Here is a 19,549-nt window from a genome sequence, read left to right as displayed (position 1 = left end):
GAAAGGATGAATTGGTTTTACTGGTGGATGAATTGGTTAAATGAAACAAAACCAACTTTTTACACACTTACTTTATTTTGGCAAGATAGGTATAAAACGTGTAAAAATAAGTTATTTTTACAAAGCTATTTTACAACAGTATTTACAAGTTTAGACTAGTTGCTAAATAAACATTTTACAGATGCGTCATATTAAATATTTCGAGACTATAAATGACTTCTGTAGAATTATTCTAATTGCTTAGAAACAATATTTACAAAAAAATACGCTTTCTGCAGCCGACATATTATTACATTATTATAGAAGCGTCCAATTAATTGATTCAATCGGTCAGTTCAGTCATTTTTTTATAGCAGGAATCACTATAAAAACTGTTTTTGAGTAGAAGTATCCCAGTTTCCGTTATATCTAACGAGTAGCTGAAATCATGGATATGTAAATGGAAACACGTCTAATCAAAATCAACTCTCAATTTACTTAGTTTGGCACTACAATTAATACAAGATAATGATAATTTTACCTATAAACCGCATTGGGCTAATTTATTAATGGGTTTAATTAATACATTTCCTTAATAAGAAAACCCTATGTAAAAGGGGCCGATCTTTTGAGCATGGTTGTGACAAACCTAGTAAGTATACCGAATATCACATAGATAATAAAGTAATTTAAATTCGTTGAAAATATGTCTATTTACAATTTAATGTAGGATGAGAAATATTACTTCAAAGAATGCTACCTATAACTCTGTCGTTGTTTCTATGGGAGAATCGTAGGAATATCCCATGGTCATGTTATAATCTTTTTTCTCCTTAAACATGACATTCTCATTTGTGGGACTTGTGTTCATGTCGTCCTCGCTTGACGATCTGTAATCGACAAAAAATTATACACTGTTATAGTTTTACGATAAATATGGATAAAGCCAGTATAATAATGATTGAATTGTTTTATAAGAATTAAACAGTTGGGTTAAATAGTGAAAAAACTGCTATAAAAAGCACTTTTTTGAATGGTTAAAAGCGAAAACCTACTGTGTCAAGTTGGTAGTTGGTATGTTAAAATGCGTGGCTTTATATAAATAATAAATAATAAACAAGAAATATACAATAAAACCACACAATGAAGCTATATAACTAGAAATAATTAGACATTGAATCCTAAAACTATGAATTAGACCAGAATGTGATTCAGTTTTGATCAAAGTACACATGCTTTATTCAATTGCACATAAATAAAATTGCTGAAATATTAGTCACAAAACATTGACCTACATTTATTATCACTGATGACGCAAATTAGATATTAGATGATTACCTGTAAATATGATCTCTCCTTATGTTATTGTTAGTACTTTTTATTAGATGGGTGTTATCGTCTTCACTAGACGCTCGCACAGTCGACGCAGATTCATTACTTACTGGACGTGATTTATCTGTAAAGAAAAACCTTCATCAGTCAGTTTCCTTCCAAACTACTAAAACAAAAAAGTAATGAAATTACCATAATTTTTTAAGTTTGTGTCTTTTCCGATATAACTGACATTCTCCAAGCTAAATGCATGATTTTTGTTGCTGAAGTCGATTTGCAAATCATTAAAATCCTCTTGATCATCAACATTCACTACCATTTGCAAGACTTGCGTCTCGTATTCCTTCAGGTTGGGTTCAACATACACAGTGTCGTATCTTGCTGGACTGGCAGGTACCACATATTGCCGCGCTTTGGTAAATTGAGCGTTAAAGCTTTTATATCTGAAATTACCATTTTAAATTGACTAGTTTTGAAAAAATTAGGGATTCTTCCTTACCTGGACCACGAAACGCAGATATAAATAATGCCAACACTGCCAAGCACAAATATGATACAGGCAATAATAATCAAGGCATAAAGAAACACTTCATCGTTGAAAGAAGCCAAGGAAGCCGTTCGGACTTTATGAAAAACTAAGGGCTCGTGAATGTTGAAAGCCGTATGTTTTATTTGTGCCGATAGGTCGAATGTTATGTTGTCCATAGATGATTTGTCTATTAAAGCTCTGAAATATAAATAAAAACAAAATTTTCAAGGTTCAAATTCCGAAAGTAAATAAAGGTTATATAAACTTTAGTTTGCTAGTTGCTGGTTGGTATTTAAATAACACATTTGTTTTTCAAATTAAATTTAAAAACTAAGTTTTTTTGTGTGTTTAGAACGAAAATCTAATACATGTACTTTATTTAAACGAGCTTAAAAATTCTAAGGTTCTTTCATATTTAATTTTCCTTTACCAAAATTGTTTCAATTTGTAAAATATAAACTTTGGTATACTTTAATGACGATCAGAATTAGATTTCGATTTAGTTTTTTTTTGTACCTATTTGGTACCAGTAAACATAAACTGTGTTTATCTCACTTATGTACTGCGTATTACTTACTTTGAACCAGAGAATGTTTCTAAAAAATATAATTCAAACGTTTGCTGCACTTTTTATTTGCTCAAATTAGACAATTTGCGAATGTTTACTTTACGATTAAAAATATTACTTCAATTTTATTTTCAATCAATTTTTTTCTTTCTTCAATAACAGGTCTAATATGAGCGTTCGTGAGTTTTAGTAGTAAGTATGTAGTTTTCTCGGCTTGAAGTGGAAAACAGCAAAATTTTTCAACGAAATGCTCTCCAATTTCGGTCAAAAAGGTGAAAAATTATCATTTATGTTTTTTAAGCAAAACAAGTTTCATATTAAATAAAAACTGATTGTCAGTAGTTTTTATGCAAAAAAACTCGATAAGATACTTCGCCAATAGAGCGCAAGTTAGTAACGAAACAACGTTTAGGACAAAGATAATCAAAAACTGTAATTAAAATTTATTGGTAGTTAGCAGACTTCTGAGACGGACTATCTCAAAAATACTCAACACCACATTAAATGTTCTTCACATTTAATACCAAGAAAATATATGAAATAAACATTGACATTTGGAAATGTTTACCTTTTAACAAGCGAACTATTTCTGGTCAATATTTCGTCAGTGTCTGGATCAATCACATAAAACCAAACATCGGTGCCTTCAGGATCGTTTTCCAGAGTCCCATTTCCGCCAATAAATTGTCTGGAGCCCAACTTTTCAATCCCTGCAATATTTAAAGTTGTATGAAAAATTAAAAATGAACTGAACAATGTGAAATGAAACAATTTTTGCAATAATAAAACAATATTGTTTAAGCCTGAAGATGAGCTGTGTTTTTTATTGGCTAAATATAAAATCAACTCTTAAATAAATAATAAAAAATTAAAAAATAAGCAAATGGACTGAAGCTATATAGTTTGAGATACGCATCAGGAGAACTATTGTTTGGGTAACTTGGAGTTTACTGGAATTATTAAACATTAAATTATCACCATACCTGCTATTAATCCAGATTGATCCTGGATTACCTTCACTATATCGTCCAGCTTTTTCTGCACAATATTTGGTTTCGCATCGCCGATTACCAAAATAAGTCTGTTTTGGTCACTAATAAGATTGATCACCAATTGGGTGCTTGTTTCGAAATAGTCTCGAGTAGCATTCGGGTTATCTCTTGCCCAAGCTATTAGAGTAAATGGCAAACTTTCTTGGCTGATATAGTCGAAGGTTCTTTTCGTTCTAATTATGCCTGTGGATGGGTCGATGGTAAAGAATTCTTCACTGTAATTTCCTATAACATGTGTTTCATAGATATATTGGAAATTATAAAATATATATATTTTTCTTGCCTGTTAAATTGTAGGAAATTTTGCCAAATTTTCCGGTGTCCAAATCCTCAGCTTTGATTTGAGTAACTGCTGTATTTATCGGCGCATCTAATGATAATGCAGCAAAATATTTTCGGGATTCAGAGGTTGTGTTATTTTCGGTTTCACTCTCGATATCATTGGAGTTAAGATCTGAAACAGAAATTGCCAATAAAATTTTTAAAAAGGTTTAGCGATGTTAGATACTTACCCTTAAAAGGTTTGCTGGACACATTCTCGCCTTCAAATGGATAAACGAAATATGGCTTGTTATCGTTGACGTCCTGCACATTTACAGTAACTTGAGTAACCGCAAAATCTTTATTGATGAAACCTTGCAAGGACATAATTTCCACATCAAACACATATTGTTCGTGACTTTCAAAATCCAAAGAACCGTTTAAGAATAGGGCACAGTTTCGGTCCTCCGTAACATTTAGGACAAACTTTCCTAAATAAAATCACGCTAAGGTTAATAATCGTCAACTTGTAGTGGAAGTTAAACAAATTGAAACAGAGTTTGAGTTACCGACCTTCAGTGTTTCCACTAATTATCTGACATTTCAGGGGTATAGTGGTTCCATGGGTTTTTCCATTCACGATAGTCAAAGTTTTTATATGTTTTCCAATTGTGGTGTTTTCGGGTACTTGCAAAGTATAAGCAGTGTCAGCGAAGCGCAGTCCGACTTCTGGAGCAACTGTTGCCACATGCTGAATGAAAACCTCAACGGTTATAACGGAGGATAGTTGCGGATCACCAAGATCATAAGCTCTAACATCAACCTACAATGAAAAAATACACAGTTTTCAAGATATATTAATTCATATCAATAGATAAAATTAATCCTTTTATACCAGCGTCTGTACTTTGTGAAAACTTTACTTAGCTTCCTTTCACAACTCATCAAAATAATGTTTCGGTAAAGTAAATTGTTACTGCGTTGGATAATTGGAGTAATGTGGAAAAACGCTTCTTACCTGATATTCGGTGTCAACTTCTTTTTTCAAATCATTAGTTACCCGTAGAATACCAGAATCGGGATCTATTTGGAAATATTTGGGTGCTTTTCCTCGACCTATTATCTCGTATCGTACCTGCAAGGAAAGACAATATAAATCGACAGTTAACTCAAATAAAATAAAATTAGACGTGTTTCTGTTGAACACTATGAATTCTTAGTGGATATTCACAGGAATCGTACTTTATTTCCTGGTGCAGTTCCATCAGAGTCAGTAGCTACTAAAGTCGTAACTGTTGTACCAATGGCTACGTCATCCTCCAAACTGATCGGATGCGGAATAATGGTAAATACTGGTGGAATATCATTTCTGTCCTCCACTTCCACAATCACTTTAGTAGTGCTATTCTTTTCATTGGACATATTTTCCAAAGTACCAATAACCAGTACGTGCTCTTGATCCTTTTCATAATCCAGACCACGTGTCGTATAAATTGCTCCAGTTTTTTCATCAATCCTAAATAAATCGGTAGGTCCTTGATGAATTACGTAGGTTATCTTTTGAACTGTATCTGGATCATATGCTTCCACTGAAGTGACGAAATGGTCAGCAGCATTTTCCGGGACCAGGGCTTCGTAAGATTCTTCTCGGAACACTGGGACTTCATCTTCAACATCTTCGACCTCAACAGCAACTGTGGCTGTTGCAATTCTCGGGTCCGGAGCTCCGTCTTTTGCTGTCACCACAAACTGGTAATTCTGAAATCAAAACTTCCTGTCCAGTTTGTTTTTCATTTAATTAAATCTTCGCACCTTTTGACTTTCGTAATCCAAGGGCCTGTTAGTACGTATTTCCCCAGTTTCATTGTCAATATCAAAAGGCAATCCGCTTGGGATTAAATATGTAACCTGGGCATTTATGCCCTCATCTGCGTCTGTTGCCTTCACAAATCCCACCGAAGTTTTCTTAATTCCTGTAATTGCAGCATGTTATTATTTATATAACGTTTGCTATCTGTTGGACCGAATTACCTTCTTTTACGTGGAACAAGTAAGGATCTCCCACGAATTCTGGATTCTTATCATTAATATCTGTAACTTTTATATTGACAGTGGCTGTACTGGACAGTTTCCCGGTATCTTCAGCTTTAATCACCATCTGATATCTGTTTAGATCTTCTCTATCCAGCATCCGAATAATAGAAATTACGCCTGTTTTAGTTCCAATAGCAAACTGTCTTAAGTCATTTCCGGACATAATCGAGTAGCTGATAAGATCGCCTTCTGGATCAGTAGCAACTAGAGTGGCCACTGTAGAATTAATCGTAGCTCCTTCGCTCACTTCCAAATCGTAGACGGATTGCTCGAAAATAGGAGCTTCTGTGTTGGGTCCAGGACTAACAGTCACTTCTACTATAGCTTGACTGTAAAGCCCACCTAATAGCAGTTATTAATTATCATTATTTGATTAGATGATAACTTGAGCAGAAGGTATACCTGAATCCGTAGCTTGCACGGTGAGGCTGTACTGGTCACCAGCATTCAGTTTTCCAGTAGTTGTAATATCACCAGTGTGCTCGTTAATGGAGAATTTGTTATTGCCATTATTTGATACGTGATAAATGGAATATTTTACTTCAGCATTTACACCTTCATCTTTATCAGCAGCGTGAATTGTAGTAACATTTCGTTTAGTGTCTCCTAAAATTTAATATAAATTTGCCATTTTTCTTCAACTGACGGTGAATATATTGGCAGATTAATATTCGGTCAATATCGATTATTAGTATACTTAAAATTTGCAAAGGTATTTTTCCGTGGATCTGATTAAATTGTGCAGCGTTCAGTTCTTCACTTTTTGCCTTTTTAGCTCGCAAGAAGATTTGTTCTGTCTATTTACATTTTTTGCTTTCGGGTTTAATTTGGTGTTTATGAAAAACGTTCAATCGATCGTCTTACCTGCTGGTACTGAAACAGGCGAAATAATCGGCAAAATTGGAGGATTGTCGTTGATATCCAGCAAATTTACCGTTACTGAAGATGGAGCACTGGCTGCTGTGCTATTTTTTTCTCTGGCGACAATCTGAAATTTGAACTTGCCAGGATTTGGAGGATCGCGATCCAGATTATTCTCATTAACGACCAAATGACCATCTTTATCAATCACGAAGTACGGCGATGTTAGTTCAAACGTGTAAATCGGTTTAGGATCATCAGGTCCCTGAAACGATATTTGCAAATATTTTTATGGATAAAAAAACTTATGTGTTTGTATGATATATAAAATTAGCACCTTGAAGTTAATCAACTGATTATATTCTATAACAGATAATGATAATTGAAAAACTGTACTGAACAGAAAACTGAAAAAAGTGTTCAAATAAATCATCAAACACTCAAAGATTGAGTAAGACAGATATAAAACTGCTTTATTATTGCAACAGAGAATTAATATTCTAAAACTACAAGGAACGCAATTAATACCGGCAGACCTTTATTATAATTTGCTGTTTGAAAGAAGCGACTTACGAAGTCAGGATCGACAACTTGAACTAGCAGTGGTTTATCGTGAGCATCAAGGACTTCTTCGCCAACCGGGGACATTTCATTCACGTAACCTTCTCTGGAAGACAAAACGATTTCTGGAGGATGTGTATCTACCGGTTTGACTGTGATGAATAGTTTTGCTGTAGTGGATCGTTTGGCTTCTGACACTTCCTGGGCCTGATAATTCCAAATGATTATTTAGCAAAAGACGCAAAAATAACTAGGTATATAAAACAATTCAGTATCGTTTCCATATATCCTTTATACGTCTTCACCAACGCATCAATGGCTAAAATTAGTTATATTTCACTCACCTTTATTATGATATTAAACTTTTTAGTGGTGGCAGATTCCACAGCCTTAATTTGATGAACTGCACCGGTATCGGGGTTGATTTTGAAATATTCCACGTAACTTGCGGGAGTACCGCTAACGAATGAAAACTTGATTGGGGAGTTTATCGTGTCCATATCTACAGCTTGAATTTTTTCCGGTAGAGTATTCAAAATGCCTTGGTTCACGCCAGCGGAAACCTTAAAAAATACGTTTCTTAATTTCCACAATAATAAATTGGTGACATCTTCAGAAAGTGAGTAAAACCGCAAATTCTATTAAATTTTTTTAACTGATGGCAGCCCATAAATTTTCGCCCACATCGTATATTGCATACGGCATAGCAGATGTTTTCACTGCTATCGGATAACAAAGCCTATCTAGAGGTATAAATAATGGACATTGAAATACAAAGCCGGTTACCTCAGGCAACCATTCTTCAGCAGGTTCACGTCAATATATTGCCACCTGTTTAAATTGGTTCTTAACCAAAGGAACCCTATAAGATTCGATGGGGGATTTACAATAACTGAGGACGCAAAAAGTGTGGGAGCGACTACGCTTCCCAGTTGCACAATAGAATTTTTATCCGGTTGATCCCTTAGTTGAAGTCCATAGAGTAGAGTTTTTTAATTTTTCTGTTTTTAACGTAGATAAATTTCCATTTTGCTCAAAAACTTACCGACGCCGAGTATTCAGTGTTTATACATGATCCATCCAACATCATGCAGCCCGTGTATATGAATGACGGTGGTAAATCATCATCATCTTTTATATTGACGACCAAGGTAGTTGTCGACGTTAATCGTTCGCTTTCTTCTTTAGCTTTATCCTAAATCATGAATACAAAATTATAAAAAATATTAAGCAAAAACATATTATTAATTCTGGAATGCAAGCATGATTCAGAAATGTTAATTGCTTTGGCAAATGTATCAATTTTCCTTGGCAATTTATCGCATTCAAACATGATCAATCTTCGTTCATTTCGGGTATGGGTTGATTGAAATTCATATATAAAAAGTAGGATCTTTGAAATATCGAATGTTTGCTTGAAAATTGTTCTGTAATGAGTTTGCGATGATTTTATTCACTCATAAAATCTGTAAAAAAGCTTAACCCATATTCACCAAAAGGAAACATTTGTACACTTCTAAAAAAACTCTCTAAGTGAGCCCCCATAGCCCTTAAAGGGAATAAAGGCAATTTTGAATCACCCTGAATATACAATTATAAGTCTTGATGTGATGCCTAAAAACACTAAAGAGGAATATGTTGAACGCGCGTGAGAAATGCAGTCAAGCGACAAAAATTGAAAAACATAGTGCTAAGGAATACTGCAATAGTCACAAAAGCGAAATATAAAGTTAAGTAATTTTCTTGTAATTTTATCTTAAATTAGATACATTTTTATGTAGGTTATTAGTACGAAAATGAACCATTTCACTTGCAAACGGCAAAAACGGGCACAGTTCAAAAAAGACATATCCAAGTTATCGCCAATTACGTGTTAAAAAAATTAATGTTATTTACTACAGACAAAATGTATTTAATTCAAAGAATAGTTTTGTAGTCATATAACAGTACTAAATCAATTTATCTCACTTGGTAGTTAGTTTTCAAGTTCAGGATCGAAACAGTTCAGTAATAAATATTCAGAATAAAAAACCGAAGCTTCCGCAACCACTACAATTGATATTGAACGTTATAATCGCAATTACTTTTTAAAATTTCACAAAAAAGTCTTAACATTTGCTGGAAGCAACTAAAAAATCTATGACCTTACTGGGTGCTTAGAAATCTTTTATTGCAAAATAGACTCCAAGAACAACATCAATGAAAAGTAAATACGCATTCCATCAACCATCATAAGAAATTTGTGCACTCTTCAGGTTAGCCATTATTTAAAATTTTCGCACCGAATAATCGGTTAAATAAAACATTGCATTGTTGTGAGATTAGAGCTTGAAGTGCTCCTCAAAAGAAATAATTGACTTTTCGCAATTCAATATAATACGTTCCCACATTTTATGAAATAAGGCCTAGTTGTATACTGTTTAAATTTTAATTGGATCTGTTATGCAATAGATATAATTCTTGGTAAGTTTACTTTATTATTCGTTAATTGGATTAAATAATACGAATAGACCCGGTAAATATAGTGACATAGTTTATTCCAAAATATACAAGCATTTATAACGAATATTGGATTTACATAAGGCCATTCTCCAACTGTACGCAGTTTCAAAGACGTATGCAAGAATTATTGACCCAACGTTATCAACGTGCCGCCTGCCTGATTTTTATATACCAATGGGTAAATACAAAATGTGGTACTTTGTTTGATGAAATACTTAATTGAGGTATTTGCTTACCGTTGCTAAAATTGTTACGTAATATCGTTGAATTTTCTCGAAGTCCAGAGTTCTGTTAACTGTGACTTGCCCTTGATGAGGGTAATTAATGGCAAAATATCCATAACCATCCTCACTTCGAATTCTCTGCTTCCCAGTTCCTTCGTCAGGAATGAAATTTGAACCTTAAATAGCATTGATCAGTATGGACTAACTGACTTAAACTGGACACTTACCTTTTATTATCGAATATTCTACTTGTCCATTCACTCCAGTGTCTTTATCTTTGGCATTTATGTTTTGATATATCGTTGTTCCAATCGGTGTTAACTAGCAAAATGGTAAGTGAATAAAACTTCGAAAAATCGAAAGTTTAAATGCGTACCTCTGATATGCTGGTCTCATATGGAACTCCGACAAATTGAGGACTATTATCGTTAATATCAGTCAGTCTTACTATCACAGGAATTGACTTAACTTTATGAGTTGATTTTATGGTACATATCAACTGCAAAATTAAATAAAATTTAGGTGCTATTTCAAAAACGGATGTAAATGAGTTAAGCAACGAGAATCACAAATTCCGTTAAATGTTCAAAGAAATAAAAATGTGAAGAAATACATTCCTAAAAGTGTACAGTATCTTTGTTGTTAACTTGAATTTCACAAATGACTATAGAATGGTCAATATTACCTAGTAAAAATTTACAACATTGTGACAAATTTGAAGCTACTCGGAAACTTTCATTCGATGTGGTTTCCAAATCGAACCGAAATAAGATAAATGAAGTTACAATTTATATGATTGCTTTCAACTTTAATTTCGAATTTAATTTAAAAATTATCAAGACTCTAATCAGCAGTATTCAGTATTTGTACAAAGGAGGTAATAAATCACACCATCTTTTTAATGGCTTATTCAATTAAAACAGTGGAAACTGAAAATCCATCTACATTATTGCAGTAAGTATCAGTATAAGCTAATATTATTAAACTAATGCCTCTTACATAAACAATTTTGTAAAAAGTGGGTTAGCAGATTTTACGGTAAGTAATAGTGTAACTTTTGCGAACGTGTGATAGTTGAGTAATCAGTTACTAAAATTAAAAATGTAGCCTGTTAGTAGCTTATTGTTTTAATTGCTTATATTTATCGTTGTGACTGAGTAATAATAACCATGCATACACTGTAGACATTTTAATAGCAAAATGTAAATGGTTTTACTGAGCACTTTATGTACTTTCTCAAAATATATTTTACTGATATTTTTTAATGTTAAAAGGGGTATCCAGCTTCCGGTAAATTTAAAGCTGTGCTAAATTCAACTCCTCTTTTGCTTAACAGAATAGTTTCTTGAATGTTATGCAGTGTTGAAAACTGCTATACACATCTGTTTGGAAAATCCAGTCATTTTAATAGCATAAATAATATAGAACTGTGTTTATTGCATGTTTTATGTAACAAAATAGACATTTTTGCTCAAATACTGTATTACAAAATTTACTATTGATAAAGAGCGAATACATATACATGGTGATTTACGTAGACGGCGTTTTAGAAGTTTTCCAAATTACAGTCGTTGTAGAAACTTCAAATTTTGTTTCTCGTGAGATCGAGTAGTGCCGAAAGGATGTCAAACACATTTAGCCCTCTAGCTATACAGGGTGTACGAAAACTGTAACCTAACTTTCTTTTTTAAATGCAAACCCCATATTTCTGATGGCAAAATTTCTCAAAAAGTTATGTTTTTCGAAATATCGGGTCAATGGTGAGATGGATCGGACGGCACCCTGTATTTTTTTTGTGAATATCCTTCTAAATATGGAAAATAACATAATGGCTTTAGTTAAAGTCGAATAAAACCTGAAAGGTTAAATATTGTCCAAAAATTTACAAGGGGTTGAACATCCATGAACATAGACTGAACGAAAATTGTTATAAAATTTTGTGTCTTCAGTGAAGAAATTTAACAAGCAATATGCATTAGAATGGAGAATATTGTTAACAAAAAGTAGTCAAAGAACGAAGTAAGACATGAAATAAAAATGACGCATAAATTTAGCTGAGAGCAAAGCTCGGGTTACAAAAAATTACAATACCTATACAAATAAGCTCGCAGACATAGCTACCATACAATGTATGAATAAAGATTAGTATTATTGCTGTAAAAGTTCATTTCACAAATACGTTTCATGCCTTTTTGTAATTAGCCATACAAGGCTATACATAAAATCAAGTTATTACAAGAATTTACTAATTAAATTATTAAATTAATCGATTAAAATCGCACCTTTCATTTCGAATATTTAAATCTCTTTCGTTATTCGTTAGCTTTTACTAACGATTCACTCTCATTCGCGTGCATAGGAAACTCAGATACTTTCTAATAACATTTCGATTTTTATGGATTATTTAACAACACTGCTGAATATTGTGGGCTTGGGTCCCGTAAGTAGATTATATTAAATTAATTATTACCTGAAATACTATATGAGATAAGTTATTTTCATCTCGGTCTATGGGTGCTAGTAATTGTAATTTCTTCTCATTGAGGAAGAACAGTGGAGGACCTTTAGGAAATGATAAATCCAGAAATATGTCCACATTTGGCTCTCCAACTATCGGCAAATCTTTTGGTGTTGTTTCTTGGCTAACAGCTGCAAATACGTAAATTATTACTTTATTTCTTTGTAGATTGTGGTATTAATCTAATAACATTTTAAGTAGTTCGGGACATTAGTTAATTTCGTCACATAACAAAGAAAGAAAAACTGAGAAGTTCCGACCAAGATTTTTCATTTAAAAAAGTTTTTTACAGTTTTATTATTGTCGTTTCTTAAAAATTAATAATCGAATTAATAAAAGGTTTTAAAATACATTCATATTTCATTCATTATTTTATTCTGAATGAATATGTTATTTGGGTTTATATTAGTAGAAGTAGTAGTAACAATAAATATCTGTTAATTAAAAGTGTAAACTTCATACTGGTCTAATCTCCTCATATTTTTCATATATGAAGTATCGGTTTTTTTTCTTGATTTAACGTTACGGCCCACATTTCCACAATAGCTTAAAATACTCCATTCCCTTAGCAATGTGCTACTAAATATATGTTCTGTTTAGCATAATACTGTTCTTCTAATAACCAGTTCAAACGTCTACAACGCTTCGAGCTCTTCTCATTTAATTAAACTGGTAAAACGTTCTACCCTTGACATTTCTCAATACTATTTTAATTTAGCGTTAAATTTGTTCCCATCTACTTGGGCATAATTGTCGACTTTTCAACACCATCATTAGGTACTAATGATATTTTAAAAACTGTTTACAAATTAGGTAATAGGCAGCTATTATTGGGGATATAAGCCTTAGTATATTTGGCAACCAATTTTCTTAAACAGCTTTTTTGCGAAGTACGACCTTAACTTGGTGTGACCGAAGAAGAAGATGTATAGCTGTGGGATTGCCCTCATTTGAAACTAATTAGTAATATATCGTGGGAAGTGCAGTATTATTTTAATTAATATTACAAAATTATCAACTGTGTCATTTTCAGTTGATCTTACATGAAAATATTTCATTTACTTACATGATCCTCTGCTTTCCTCGATATCTACAATTATGTTTGATGACCCATTCTCCACTTCGCATAGACCTGGAAAATAAATCTTATTTATTGAAGACAATTAATACCTTTAGAACAAAAGGTTCTTAAACTATAGTCTTTACGGGCTTCCTGGTTTCTTTTTAATTGCTTTCTCAGGCCGCTAAAAATCTAGAATTGATATTGAGACAGACCTAATAAAGTACAAACTTCCAAGGAATGATACGTTTTCTAACTAATAAGGAAAATGGCTTTTGCTATTAAAATGCCGAGCAAACTGCTCAAAAATGCATCATAGTACAAATACATAATGACTTTTAAATCGTGCCTTTAATGAGGTTTTGAAAAATCTCGAAGATGTGCAAGCTGTCTTGGGTGATTATTTTCAACATTATTTTATACAATTGTTACCAATTTCAATTGGGCGACGAAACTTATATGTTTATAAATAAAATGGTTTACTTTTTATTGACTATCTACGTTATCGGAACCACTCATTTATTGCACCAACTCGCATTAACCGAAAAAGAATTGCACTAAACAACGCTTCAAACATGAATCAAATCACCTTCAGCAACCAGAATTTGTCAAGTTCCAAAATTGATCGAAATTTGGACGTGCAACGTCTATTTTTCTATTTTGAAGAGCAGTTTATGTTAATCAACTCAGCATAGCATTTAGTATATTTTTTAGAGCTTTTTTAAATACTGCTAACTCTAATTAATCGAAAATGTTTTTCCCTTCAAAATAACACTCTGAAAAGTCTTTCCAATAATCTGAATAACACTAAACGTAATTTTTCAGAACAGAGAATAAACTTATATCAGCTTAATTAAAAAGGTAAAAAAATATCTTCAAACGACGAAATCAGAATACTTGCGTGTTTTAAAATAAATGATTTAAAGTAAGACGCGGAAAAGAATGTGATAAGGAAGTAATAAGCAAATGTTTAGAGAGAAACTTGAAATGATGTGCTCCGGAAGCTTAGGAAGCTTAGAAACTTTCGTTTCTAACTAGAACTGAAAGTTCATGTTCCTACAGTGAAGTCATTGAGTTTGGCAAAAAACACACTTAAAGACTGTGAAGAAGAATATCTTTTCTTAGCCATTCCTCTATTTTTCCGCATATTGATAGCTGTGGTACAAAATTGCACACCTTTTCAGAAATACCTTAGGTATAGTGCTTTGACAACATTCAATCTCTTCGCTAACAGTTCGATTTTTATGCTGTGAACCTTGAGTTATGGTAAAATTTACTTTCTACGATCACTTGTTTCTTAAATGTTAATGCCCACCCAATTACCATAATTGCAACTACACCATACTTGAATTTTTGCATATTGAAAGAACGGTTGCGTAGGAAAACTAAGGCGTTAACACTTAGGCACGACATCCGAATGTAATATTTTTCGATGAGTAATCAATACTTAAGGAGTTCAATGTTATTCCTTCTGAGTGCTTGTTACTAAGTCGTTACCGCCTACCATCTCGCGATTATTTTTTTTGGTTTAATGAGTAATGCCTTTCATGCTCTATTTCTAATACCAGATAAATTAAGCGAGTACTAGAAACTCAGTCACCAATAAACAAAAAGAAATAGCAGAAGGAAGCAAAAAGTTATCATATTACACACTTAAAGAAGCCTTTAGGCTCCAACAAAGCGGATTGCAATATTCTCACTGAATGTTGTTCGCAAACTTGCGAAAATAATTTTCCCGATATCTCTTCGTAAGTATGAATAAAAGGCTATTTTAGACGTCGGCCATAAAGCAAGAAGGCTTTAAAACCCACATTACCAGTTCTTGCTATTTTTAAAAGTGGTCAGTTGGTCGATGGATGCCATTGGATCAGAAATCCATTGGTTTAAGATTGCGATATAAGGATGTAAAATTATTCAAATGCAAATTAAGATTATTAAGCAGCGGTTTTGCAAAAACTTCGGAATTTTGCTAAAAGTAAGAGCATAATTTCACTATTTAATAGAAGATTTCATGATCTAACGAAACATAAAACCGCTTAAATTATCAACTTGCGGTCGATTTCAAAAGTCAATAATTTAACAAAATAAACATATACTATATAAAACATAAACTATATTAAAAAAAATATTTATGAATATACTAAACTATAATAGTACAACACATAAATTAGGAAAGTCAGTCAATATTCAAATTGTTTCATTTGAAGACCTCTTTTAAAACTAGGTAAACTTGAAGTTTTATATGTTAGACACGCAAACTCTTTTTCTACTTCGCCTTAGTACTTCTGGTACGCAACCCACTGGATTGCCTCCGCTAAGATATCCACGCAAGTAAAGATAAGTAAAATATGGGACACTCCCTCTCTTATAAATGTTAATAATCTTGTGGAATAATTGCAGTACCATATCTCTATTTTACGAGGGCTGGCTACCTTATTTATGACTTAATGCTATCTCTAATGTTGAAGATGGAATCTTAAATGGTATACGGCGCAGTTAAATTAAGAAGCAACTAGTAACTAGCGTAAACCGAGCTAAATATAGTGATGCGCTTAATTTTGTTTTAATTAATTGGTTATAAATCTTAATTGGAAAGTAGTGCGATTTCAATGGGAAATAAATCAGGTAGCAAACCGTCTATATTAAAACTTTTCCCGTTTTTGTTCGGTGCCAAGCATAGATAAATTTAAATTAGTTCAATTTATTAACGTTTTCTTCAGGAACTTCGGTCTGGACAGTTAGTTTAAAGCGCCTGTCTCTAATTGCAACTCGTCTATAAATTAGTGACTTATTACGGGAAATTATGCATCTGAATATTAAACACCAATTCAATTCTCACAAGATAATCTGTTCTCATCGATAATAATATGTTGATTCGTCTGACCTAGAGATGAAGCCATTAAAATTTTTTCTCATTATAACACTATGTCGACAATTTGTACATTTTCCTTAGACAATTCCGGTCCCTGAGTTGTCGGAAATGTTGTTACTAGATGTTTCATAAGAGAGAATATAATTATATAATTTTCGCAGAAAGCCGTTGTGTTTTTAATCATTATTCGAAATTATAATTTATCATGTTTTATTGCTGTCTAAGAATATTTTTAGGGGTACAATGCATCTGGAATGCATCATTTTTTATTCCAATTTCTTCTCTAGACCACGTTTGCTTTAGTAGTCCTCAAAGCTTTATATTCAAAAAACGCTCAAGCAAAACATGTAAATTCGTTTCTTTTAATAGCTATTACGGTATTACCTTGCAAAGTGCAAACGATGCACTTAGGACATTGATTCTACGAATAAAGATCTTGAGAGTAATTTTAAGATATTTTTTCGATGATATTTTGGCACCAAAATTCAGGTCCAAAAAATTATCTACTTAGTTAGATTTACTTCTTGTCGGCTTATAAACGATATTGCATATAAAACAATAATGTTTAAGAAATTATCGTTCCAATATTAGATTAGAGTAACCACTCAAAATAAAACGGAAGTACATAACTAAAATGAACGTTTTTGAGTTCAAATAGCCATCTTCAACAAGCAAGATCATCTTTAATTATACACAAACTTTGCCAAAAACTTTTCAAAATGGTGTGTGTTTTCTATTATTATATGTTTTATAATACAAAAACAAACTGTACCCTGTTGGTTGAATCTCTTTTGCATCTGTTTTCTCTAACTAATTGATAGCACTTTCGGCTATTTCTTTTTAAATGCAATGTAAAACATTTTTCAAGGATGCTTGCATACATAATTGAAACCAGAAATCAAACAAAAATATTAATAGATTTTTCATTGACAAATAAAAGTTAAGCAATAGGTTCAAAAACTCCTTTAAAAGCTCTTCCTTAATTCACTATACACATACATATTTAGTGTGAGTATCCTCAACTATAAATAATTTTATATCCTGCTAAATATTTATTGATGAATAAAATTATCAGAACTATTACCGTGTTAAGGTGCTTAGCAAAAATGATGATATATTCACAAAGATGCTGTGCATCAGGTTTATTTATTGCATATATAACATTTGCAGAGTGTCCAAAGCAGGAGGTTCTAACGAGTGTTAGAAAAGGTTACTAGTAGAAGTAGATGTGGCTGTATTGAAAAATGCTGGATGTCTAAACAATTTTTTTGTCACAACGCATGCCTATACTATTGTGTATTGTTTCAGTTTCACCACAGCATTATTTAATTAGTAATCGGAATTATTTATGAAACAGCCACGAATCCTAAAATGAAAAAAGTAAAACTATCTTGTCTACGTCTAAAGTGATAAAACGTACAAAATACTATCTTCAGAACTATGTTCTATTCATTCTTATGCTTTGTCATTATCAAAATTTAAAAATTGTTTATGCCAAATTTGGCATTTGCTTCTGAATGAGTGAATGAGTTTGGTAGGGGAGCTTGTTTTGTTTTATCAAACACAACATAACTTAATTAGTTAATTTTAGATGTTCTCACACTTTTTCATTCTTTTCTGTCTCTCAAGTTGCGATTAGCTTATGTTTAATCAGGTACAAGTTAGAGATTTAATTGACAAAAAGATGTAAGCAAACCAGTAATTATAATTCTTCTGTGGTTGACCTGCCGTTTCAAAAAACTGAAGGAGAAGACATAAAATTATAACTTAACTAATTAAGTATTTCGCAAAGAGTCACAGTTATCTTCATTTGAATATAAAATGTTCTGTGTGTGAACTCTTTTTACACTGCAATGCCTCAAGGCAGTTTCTGCATTAATTGAAACGAATTTGGAACTGAATTTACGATTTCCTGCAAAATTTTTGACAAACTAAATAGCTTACCTTTACATTGTATCCACGGCAGGAAAATCAGGATAGAAAGCAACACTCTGAAGTGAAAGGCCATTGCGTGGACCTGAAACATAAAAAAATTCGGAATAATAGTGAAAATAATTGTAATTACAATGTACAATTGGCTCAAATGGTACAAATCCTCATTATTCATTAAATTATAGTTGTGCAGTAGTCAACAAAAGTCGATTTCAAAGTTTAAATCGACTTTGAGTTGGATTTGGGTGAATTCGATAATCGTCTTATTATTGACCACTGTTTTGCTTCCACAAAATTAGTTATTAGAAAATATTTGTAATTGCAAAAAATTCTGCATTTATGAACGAAGCGCTCGAAATATCTGAAAATTCTAGTTTAGGGTTTAGTTTTTCTGAACATTGCAAAGTCCTGCTTCATGTCGGCAACGAATTGAGTTCTTCATAGTTGAAGTGAACGTGTTTGTTTTCAACATGAAATTTAACTATATTTATACTATAACAGTTCCTATATTGCATATAAAGTAAAATAAACAACATCATTAAGTCTTTAAGTGACATTATAATGAGCAGATCGATTAGTGATGTTCACTAATGGCGCAAGTTTTTCTTCCTGGAAGGAAACAGAAGCTAAGCCTTGAAGAAGCATATACATTTGCCAAGTCAAGGTTTGTATCTAGTCGGTCAAGACTACTTTTCCACTTTCTTTAATTTACGTAAATGAGGATTTACCTACTTCTTTTGTTGTCTCAGTGGCGTAGCGAGGCTAGCTCGCGCCCGGGGCACAAACCTTTTTCGCCCACCCCCCCAATTCGCAAAACTATAAATATGTTAAATTTACTCAAAGATTAATAAATAAATCAAGTACCACATTTCGTTTTGTGTTATCGTTTTCTGCCGGGGTAAATCATGCTTAAACACAAAATTGCTGGATAATTATTATCTTATTATAATTGATTTCTGGAAAATATATTTTAAATTTAGTGCCGGCGCAATATTTATTATATTATATATTACGCCGGCACTAAATTTAAAATATATTTTCCAGAAATCAATTATAATAAGATAAAAATTATCTAGAATTTTTTTGTTTTACCGACCATTTGACACCCTTTTGTGAGTAGCGCCCGGAGCATGATGCCCCCCTTGCCCCCCCCCAAGCTGCGCCACTGTGTTGTCTTTACGTTTATTTTACTTATAATTGCTAA

General features: G+C 32.6%; 1 protein-coding gene across 2 annotated transcripts in view; it reads right to left on the bottom strand.

Annotated features, from left to right (window-relative positions):
• Nucleotides 1-55: 55 nt before the first annotated feature.
• LOC109546174 (cadherin-99C) overlaps nucleotides 56-19,549 on the bottom strand; it is a 38,735-nt gene continuing 19,241 nt past the window's right edge. Inside the window, exons 2-25 of one of the 2 annotated variants that reach the window (XM_019917026.2) lie at nucleotides 18,358-18,430; nucleotides 13,548-13,613; nucleotides 12,434-12,612; nucleotides 10,340-10,462; nucleotides 10,191-10,284; nucleotides 9,976-10,139; nucleotides 8,283-8,432; nucleotides 7,582-7,800; nucleotides 7,250-7,444; nucleotides 6,680-6,941; nucleotides 6,218-6,421; nucleotides 5,753-6,157; nucleotides 5,534-5,694; nucleotides 4,964-5,479; nucleotides 4,740-4,856; nucleotides 4,295-4,544; nucleotides 3,973-4,212; nucleotides 3,744-3,914; nucleotides 3,392-3,685; nucleotides 2,977-3,118; nucleotides 1,811-2,038; nucleotides 1,504-1,754; nucleotides 1,318-1,435; nucleotides 56-869 (exon numbers count right to left, since the gene is read on the bottom strand). In XM_019917026.2, coding sequence (XP_019772585.2) covers nucleotides 740-869; nucleotides 1,318-1,435; nucleotides 1,504-1,754; nucleotides 1,811-2,038; nucleotides 2,977-3,118; nucleotides 3,392-3,685; nucleotides 3,744-3,914; nucleotides 3,973-4,212; nucleotides 4,295-4,544; nucleotides 4,740-4,856; nucleotides 4,964-5,479; nucleotides 5,534-5,694; nucleotides 5,753-6,157; nucleotides 6,218-6,421; nucleotides 6,680-6,941; nucleotides 7,250-7,444; nucleotides 7,582-7,800; nucleotides 8,283-8,432; nucleotides 9,976-10,139; nucleotides 10,191-10,284; nucleotides 10,340-10,462; nucleotides 12,434-12,612; nucleotides 13,548-13,613; nucleotides 18,358-18,430 — 4,752 coding nt within the window. In that variant the 3' untranslated portion in view covers nucleotides 56-739. The remainder of the gene's footprint in view (nucleotides 870-1,317; nucleotides 1,436-1,503; nucleotides 1,755-1,810; nucleotides 2,039-2,976; nucleotides 3,119-3,391; nucleotides 3,686-3,743; nucleotides 3,915-3,972; nucleotides 4,213-4,294; nucleotides 4,545-4,739; nucleotides 4,857-4,963; nucleotides 5,480-5,533; nucleotides 5,695-5,752; nucleotides 6,158-6,217; nucleotides 6,422-6,679; nucleotides 6,942-7,249; nucleotides 7,445-7,581; nucleotides 7,801-8,282; nucleotides 8,433-9,975; nucleotides 10,140-10,190; nucleotides 10,285-10,339; nucleotides 10,463-12,433; nucleotides 12,613-13,547; nucleotides 13,614-18,357; nucleotides 18,431-19,549) is intronic. The other variant, XM_019917027.2, reaches the window with a different exon arrangement.

Source organism: Dendroctonus ponderosae, unplaced genomic scaffold (assembly GCF_020466585.1).
Source record: "Dendroctonus ponderosae isolate FM_Combo_2020 unplaced genomic scaffold, Dpon_F_20191213v2 Dpon_F_20191213_7, whole genome shotgun sequence".
Lineage (NCBI taxonomy): Eukaryota > Metazoa > Arthropoda > Insecta > Coleoptera > Curculionidae > Dendroctonus > Dendroctonus ponderosae.
The sequence above is the reverse complement of the archived record's forward strand: the minus strand, read 5'-3'. Positions and strand labels throughout refer to the sequence as shown.